We start from the raw sequence: 8,766 nt of genomic DNA on the forward strand, positions 1-8,766 counted from the left end.
AAGCGGACGTTAAACGATGATGATGATGATGATGATTATTATTATTATTCAGTCGTCTTATTTTTATCACATGCTTTCACTTCACTTCTGATCACAGCTCTGCATACCTTAGGTATGTGCTGTGGTTTATTGTGGTGCTCTTATTGCTTTATGTAAAATCTGCATGGTGCTTAGTGGTGCTATTTTCTGTATGTTGTATACATTCTTAAGTCCTGGTGTTTTGGTTATGTATTTGTCTGAATGTTTTTCAATCATACTTAATGCACCTATTATTATAGGGATTGTTTCTGTTTTTAGGCTCCACAGTCAAGATACCTCTATTTCTAGATCTTTGTATTTTGAGAGTGTCTCTGTTTCTTTTAGTGGTACATTGTCATCTGTTGGTATTGATACATTGATGAGAAGGTATTTAAAAAAATATTTTTAGTGATCTCTGACAACTATATCTGGTCTATTAGCCTTGATTTGTCTATCTGTATGTATCAGCATATCCCAGAGTGTGGTTGCTTTGTCATTTTCTGAGATCTTTTCTGGGTTGTGCCTATACCATCTTTTTTCTGTTGTCATTCCATAGTGTTGGCATAGCTTCCAGTGTATATAGATCCCAACTCTGTGGTGTCTGTGGATATATTCCGTTTTTGCCAGGACTGGGCAGCCAGAGACAATTTGATTTATTGTTTCTTCCCCATCACCACATATCCAGCAGTTACTTGTATTTTTCTTCATTATGTGTTTCTAGTGATTTCTGGTGGGAAGGCTTTGATCTTGTGCTGCAATTAAAAATCTTTCAGTCTCTGCTTTGAGTCCTGAGTTTCTCAGCCATTGTTAGGATTTTATTTTGTCCATTTCTTTTCTGTTTAGCTTATCCCAATATTCCCCATGTAAGAGCTTTTCTTGCCATCATTATATCATGATACTTTGTTGTTCCTGTTTTAGTTTGGATTTCAGTTGTTTTACAACTTTTGTTGTTTCCTCTTTTTTCTTCATAGTTGTCAGGTACTGTGACTTCTTTCTTGTATTTTTCAGCTTCCTTGAAGACAGAAAACAGCTTTTTGTTTTGCTCATGCTTTGTAGCTATTTGTACCAGTTTTTCTTGCTTCTGAATTAGGTATTTCTGTAATCCTATGGTGGTTATTTTATAATAGTTTTTTTAGTTGTATAAGGTCTCTACCACCTTCAATTCATTGAAATCTTTTGGATTTCTCTAAGACATTGTTCTCCTGGGATCTTATCTAGATGTTTATCACATCCCTTTTTTATCACACCCAGGGCACCTACAATGACTGGAACAGTTCTCACTTTAAGATGTCACATCTTTTGTATTTCAATTTCCAGGTCCTTATATCTACTTAAGTTGTCAAATTCCTTGACAGATATATTTTTATCAGTGGGAACACTTACATCTATTAGTCTAGTCTACAAGTATTTTGTTCCCCGTCTTTCATAATCATGTCTGGTCAATTAGCCTGGATCGTTCTGTCAGTGTTGACTGGAAAATCCCAGAGGATAGTGAAATTTTTACCTTCAACAACTGGTTCAGGATGATGTTCATACCAGTAAGCAGGACTGTTGATTTTGTAGTGTTTACATATTTTCCAATGTAAATACTGTCCTACCCTATCATGGCGATTTCTCTATTTGTTTGGTGTCAGTACAGGACATCCCGAGACGAAATGGTTTATTGTCTCATCAAATTTATTGCAGCATCTTCATTTAGGGTCAGAACTGTTTTGAAGAATGTTAGCCTGGTAGTTTTTGGTAACCAAACTTTGATCTTGTGCCGCCAATGGGAAACCTTCAGTCTCTGCTTTCAGTTCTGAACTTCTCAGTCACTGATGGGTTGTTGCTTGATCTATATCAGCATTTCAACTTTGAAGTATATACTGTCTATGCAACGGCTTCTGGCTCCACTGCTCCCCAATTTGTGTCTACCCATTCTTTTTTGCAGTCTGCTTGATCCATTTTGCTTGTTTTGTGGCAGTGGTTTCAGGTTTTTCATCTAATGCAGGGTTAATGCCAAGTTCTCTTGTGAATTTGCAAGCTTCCTTGACAATAGAATGTGATTTTTTGCTGCTTTCATGTTATCATTTTAATTTTTATTATTATTATTGTTGTTGTTGTTATTATTATTAAATACCACAGACATTTTGTCTGATGCCCTTATTATTCTGTCAATCCACACATCATTGATATATATTTTACATTTCCCGTGCTGACTATAGTTCATTCCATCTCTATTAGTGTTGGCGATTTACCTTCTTAACATTATTTTTATTTCATATACTTTAGAAAACGTTAATCCAGTAATATTAACATCTTTCTTCTTGTTATCCAACAGATTTGTGACTTCTGTCAGTGAAATTGCCAAAGTTAATCCCGAGTTAATACAATTGTTGGAATTGTATAACCAGTTTACTTCTATCACACCACAGGTTTGCTTGCATATTATTTCCATTTTGAGTATATGTTGTGTAAATATATTTAAGATTGGAAATGTGCTGTGCGTGAGAAGACCCGGCAAGCCAAGTGAGATCGTTGCCAGGGCCCCTGGACTGGCTCTTGTGCGGGTGGCACATAAGATGTACCATCCTGAGTGTGACCGTTGCCAGTACCGCCTGACTGGCCTTGTAGGGTTTTCGAGCGAGATCGTTGCCAGTGCCCCTGGACTGGCTCTTGTGCGGGTGGCACATAAAAGACACCATTTCGAGCGTGGCCATTTTTTCGCGGGTGACACGTAAAAGCACCCACTACACTCTCTGAGTGGTTGGCGTTAGGAAGGGCATCCAGCTGTAGAAACTCTGCCAAATTAGATTGGAGCCTGGTGTAGCCATCCGGTTGCACCAGTCCTCAGTCAAATCGTCCAACCCATGCTAGCATGGAAAGCGGACGTTAAATGACGATGATGTGTGTTGCTCAAATATAAGCAAAATGTTTGATTTTGATGTAGTTTATCTCTAGGTCTAGCAGATCTATCATCTAATGCATTTCAGCCATAACTGACCCATTTCTTTGCATGTATATCAATGTATTCTTCTTTATATAAAATGGTGGATAATTTGAAGGGGATTTGGCTGCTATTTCTAGTCGGTTGAGAAGCTGCATCAAGAGTTTCTCATTAGCTATGTGTTGACTTATTTTATTCAGTGGTGATTGTATAGTACATGAGTTATTGTTATTGGTATGTGAATGTGTTATAGTATCAGTCATCGACTATGTAAAGGTATGTATTATGTAGTTTTAATGAGAAGTGATTGAATGAGTCAAGTATGTACTCTGTGAGTTAAGTAGCTGTCATGGTTATTTCGCCTGAAATGAGTCCTGATCATGTGGACCAATGATCGAAGATATTCCAGTATGATCATCATGTAATATTTTAAAGTTAAAGTGTATTTAGTTTTACATTATCCTGATGTTGGTGTGTTTACATCCCCCGTAACTTAGCGCTTCAACAAAAGAGACCAATAGAATTAGTACTTGACTCACAAAGTATAAATCCTGGAGTTGATTTCTTCGACTATTATTATTGTTGTTGTTGTTGTTGTTAAGGCAGCAAGCTGGCAGAATCATTAGCACACAAGGCAAGATGCTTAGTGGCATTTCATTCACCTTTATGGTCTAAGTTCAAATTCTGCCGAGGTCGATTTTGCCTTTCATCCTTTCGGGCTTGATAAATTAAGTATCAGTGAAACACTGGGGTTGATGTAATCGACTAGTGCCCTCATGCAAAATTTCAGGCCTTGTGCCTTTAGTAGAAAGGATTATTATTATTATTATTATTATTATTATTATTATTATTGTGACACGTAAAAGCACCTACTACACTCTCTGAGTGGTTGGCGTTAGGAAGGGCATCCAGCTGTAGAAACTCTGCCAAATTTAGATTGGAGCCTGGTGTTGCCATCCGGTTTCACCAGTCCTCAGTCAAATCGTCCAACCCATGCTAGCATGGAAAGCGGACGTTAAACGATGATGATGATGATGATCAATTCTTCTGTTATGCTCTGAGTTAAAATTCCTCTGGGGTCAGGATTATTATTATTATTATTATTATTATTATTATTATTATTATTATTATTATTGATTGTAATTAATGCTCTAACTGAAATGTTGTTTCAATGCAGAGAAAAGACAGCCACCATTATGTACATAAGCCTATTGTTAAATGTGAAAGTGGATCTCAAACAGACACACATTTCATTGAGAAGAACATTGTTAAATCCTATGAGTGGAATGAATGGGAACTTCGGCGAAAGGCTATTAAACTGGTGAGAAAAAAACTCATATAACATTGATGTTTAACTTCAAATCAGCACTCATTGAGCTTAGCTATTTTTTAAGGACTTTTCACTGCTAACTTCCTGTGCATATTCTATGTACTGTTCATATAATTTTGGTTATTTTTTCTGATGAGTTGTGGTGTACCTGAGCACTGTATACAATAAGTTCATTGTTATTTTTATTTTAAAGGCATTCCAAACATGGACACACTGTGTATTTATATGTTTATTTATTTTTTTTATATCCAGTAAGTGCAGGCATGGCTGTGTGGTAAGAAGCTTGTTTCTCAACCATATGGTTCTGGAAAGTTGACTCATTCAATGTCAGAATAGGTTTTTACAGAAAAAATATAATGAAGTTGACTTTTATTTATGCTGGTCGGTATAATGCTTATATTTTCAGTATAAATTTTCTAAAACCATTAAATGGTTAACTACTTTTTGAAGTTTGATGTTCATGCTGGTACTCACGGTCTGGGCCATATTTTACATTGCTTAGAGTTTCTACCTATTGCAATGGAGCCCAGCAATTTCCTTAAATAGATCAGTTTTTCTCCGCTTGGGGAGTCTGGCTTGCGTTTGCACCAGAAAGCTATTTGCTTGCTTTCTCCATGTTACAACACAGTGAAATTCCTCACTGCTGATATCGCTGCTATCAGCTCTTACTGCATCTAACGTCAACAACAACAACATTATAATTCATCCTTGCGCATGTAAGCTCACTAAGTGAGTATGACTTAGCATTCCTACAGAAACTTTCATTTTACCTTATACAATGTTTAATGTCATTTCACATTCATGTTGAATTATGCAGCAATCTTATGTTCTCTTCATAGAACACTTGTAATGTATGTATTACCAGTTCTTTTGGTATAGTAGATTTTTGCAATTCTTGTTTATGTCTCCTCACAAATAGGTATATTCTAACAAGTCGCTTCTTAAATTTCATACCTCTCTTGTTCAATAAATATTGAGTTAAACTTGTAAAGCTGTTTATTTTCTCCATTCGACTTTTAATGCTTATTTTAGCACGTTACCAAACTATCAGTTTGGTCGCTGGCTAAAATGGTAATGACAAATTTTGAAGTTTACTTGACATTTTATAAGTCTGAAAGGGATTAAAATTTCAATACTCCATATCAAAGGTTCCGACAAGAATAGGCAGAAAAATTAGAGCTTGAGACAAGAAGGCATTTTCGACCAATCAGAATTCTGTTTACATAATCAGTTTGATCAGTCACCTTCCTCTGTCGGTTGAGTAAAGTGTCATCCAAGCTGATGTTTATTGGTAATTAAACTTATTTTGCAACACTTGTGCGTATTTATCAGCTTTGTTTTTGCTGATAAGATTATCAACAACTTTTTCTGTGATCGTGATTTGAGAAGACATACAGAATTATGCTAAAGATAGGACATAATCTCTTGTGTGCAAGAAATGTAAAATAAAGTTTATTAGCTGTAGAAATTCTGCCAAATTAGATTGGAGCCTGGTGTTGCCATCCAGTTTCACCAGTCCTCAGTCAAATCGTCCAACCCATGCTAGCATGGAAAGCGGACGTTAAACAATGATGATGATGATGATGATGATGAACACAAACACTTCGTAATTTAATAGCTTTCAATGTCATACCTGTTAAACAGAAATTATTTTAATTTAGTGAAAATTTAATAAAATCTAATCATAAGTAAGCGAAATTATGTTAAATACAACTAAATTGAGAAACTTTTTTTTTCCCTGGCCATATCGGCAATTCTGAAAACTTTTGGGTGCGAATTTTATATGAATAGAAGCTTTCTTTAATAATTTTTATCCTGAAAATCACCTGCATAAATTACACAGGTTTCCAAATTACATGGATTTTTATGGTATATGTAGTTATAAATGATATATAAGTGTTTGTATATGTGTATGAGTGCATGTGTGTTTGTGTTTCTTTGTATCAACATTGCATGATCATTGTAAATGATTGTCACTGTTATTCATTTCCCAAATACTACAAGAACATGTGTGGTCATGAGAAAAGATTACCTTGCTTGAAAATAGGTGAATGATAGAGATAGAAAGGGCATCTGGCTGTAGAATATTTGCCTCAATAAACTCCATCCAGCCAATGTAAGCATGAGAAAGTGGACTTCAAAAGGATGATGATGAAGATAAGAGTACTACCTTGTTCAATGTGTTCTTCATTGGCATGTAAAAAGCACCCATCACACTTTGTTAAGTGGTTGGCATTAGGAAGGGCATCCATCCATAGAAACCATGCCACAACAGACAGTTGGAGTCAGGACAGCTCCCTGCTAGCCAGCTCCATGTCAAACTGTCCAACCCATGCCAACATGGAAAGAGGGCACTAAACAATAATGATGATGATGAATTGAGAAAAAACTATCTGCTGTTTGAATGAGGATGCAATGATGTTCATGCTCTTTACAAAATAACCAGGGACACAAGCAGACAAGAAAGGGTTACAAGTGGATAGGAATATTGAGTCTAAATTTCTGTTTCAAATTACTCAAGTTGTCCTAGATTTTATTCAATTTATGTTGTCTGGCATCTTGTTTTCTGTGTTCAAATTCCACCAAGTCAATTTTGTCCTTTATCCTTCTGAGTTCAATTATTAACGGAAAGGTGGACTGACAGGGAAATGAAAGCATCCTTGCAAGATTTGTTTTGGCTCTTTGCATTCTGAGTTCAAATCAAGGTAACTTAATCTGCCTCTCACTTTAAGACCATCACCTGGGCCTTGGGTGCCTTTAGTAAAGCTCACTCAGTTTCAGATATTTAGGCCAGGTCTTTGGTTTGAGGATATCTTCCATCCACCAGTCATGGTGGCTCTGTAAATGGTTATGAGCTCCACCTTTGAGTAAAAGATTTTTTAAATGTTCAGATCCTACCAGTACCAGCTTTACTGTTTGATAAAATAAGTACTGGTCTTCTACAGGGTCAATTCCATAAAGTATATTGACCCTCTCTATGAAGCTGTGGGCTTGTAAAACACCTTTGAGAATTGTTGCTATTGTAATACCAGAAACTTTAATATGCAAGAAATTAATAACATTATATAAAACCTTTCTTTAACAGACTGATCTGCGCCATAAATTAACACATTCAGCTCAAACTGATGCCAGCAGTCACCGGAAGATTGTCACTACACAAACTTACATGCCAAAGTAATGTAGTTTTAATGTTTCTTATGATTAATGAGGATAGGGTGAACATAAAAGATGTTGTTAGCCTCAAATCAACCCTGATTGCATAGACTTATGATTAAAGTTATTCTGGACTTATTTTAAGGCACAACCGTATCTAGGTTTAGGACTTTTTACCCTTTAGGTTTGTTTTTAAAATGTGATTTGAGGGAGATTTAGCTACTATTTTTTGTCAAAGCAATCATTTGACACAAAGAAGTATAATTGTTTGGTAAAAATAGTAAAATTTATTTTTGCTACTCACAATCTGAGTTTGATTTCCACAAAGGTCACCTTTGCCTTCATCCTTTTAGGATGAACAAAAGAAGCACCAGATATATACCCCAACCCTATTCTCCACAAAACTGAGTTCTTGTGCCAATGTGAGAAATTATTATTACATATTTCTTATCAAAAATATTTTTATTTGCATAAATTAATAATGCTTAGTGTTGTTCTTGATGTTTAACCCGAGCTCCCAATCAAGCAGACCAATGATCGAAGCCATTGTTGCCTATCAGTGTCTTAACTTGAGAGTGCGCATTGCCTAGAACAGCCCTTGAGTTTGCCCCTCTATTCTGACCCCTCACCCAAACCTATACAGGCTTATACAACAAACTCAAAAGTGTCACCTGGAATAGGCTGCTCTGCCTCCTCCAAGCTACTGTTCTTTATTCAATGTGCCTCCTTTCTTTAAGAGGATAGGTTATGTGGAGAGGCATGGCACAGTGGTTAGAATGTTGGGCTCACAATCATGAGGAAGTGAGTTTGCAAAATTCAGAAGTGGAGATTTCAGCCTTGAAGATGAAGATCGAACAAGATGTCCAGTTGAGTTTGATGAGAAGCTCCTGATGGCATTACTTGAAGAAAATCCTACATTATCAGTTGAAGGATTGGCAATAAAGCTTAGTTCAAACCATACAACTGTTCATCATCATCTTCAACAACTTGGAAAGGTTCCTAAACTTGGAAAATGGGTGCCTCGTGACTTGTCTGAAAGCAACCACAAATCCCGAGTTGACATCTGCTCTTCTCTCCATTCTCGTGAACTCGTTTCACCCTTTTTGGATAGACTTGTGACTGGTACCTAAAACTGGATCTTCTATCGAAATGTTAATGCCATAAACAGTGGCTTGGTAAAAGGGAAAAAGCCCAACCACAACTGAGAAGGGAACTTCATGGGAAAAAGGTTCTTCTTTCTATTTGGTGGGATTGCAAAGGAGTAATTCACTCTGAATTATTACCACCTAATGCAACAATCAATGCTCAAGTCTACTGTCAGCAATTAGAGCGTTTGAAC

At 36.4% G+C, this 8,766-nt stretch overlaps 1 protein-coding gene across 4 annotated transcripts in view; it reads left to right on the forward strand.

Annotated features, from left to right (window-relative positions):
- The window catches only part of LOC106881530 (cilia- and flagella-associated protein 206), a 100,733-nt gene that overhangs the window by 91,257 nt on the left and 710 nt on the right, over positions 1-8,766 (forward strand). For all 4 annotated transcript variants that reach the window (XM_014931950.2, XM_052965702.1, XM_052965703.1 and 1 more), the window contains 3 exons: positions 2,339-2,432; positions 4,122-4,265; positions 7,360-7,448. In XM_014931950.2, the coding sequence (XP_014787436.1) occupies positions 2,339-2,432; positions 4,122-4,265; positions 7,360-7,448 (327 nt within the window). The remainder of the gene's footprint in view (positions 1-2,338; positions 2,433-4,121; positions 4,266-7,359; positions 7,449-8,766) is intronic.

The sequence above is a fragment of the Octopus bimaculoides genome, chromosome 2 (genome assembly GCF_001194135.2).
Source record: "Octopus bimaculoides isolate UCB-OBI-ISO-001 chromosome 2, ASM119413v2, whole genome shotgun sequence".
In the NCBI taxonomy this organism is placed as follows: Eukaryota; Metazoa; Mollusca; class Cephalopoda; order Octopoda; family Octopodidae; genus Octopus; species Octopus bimaculoides.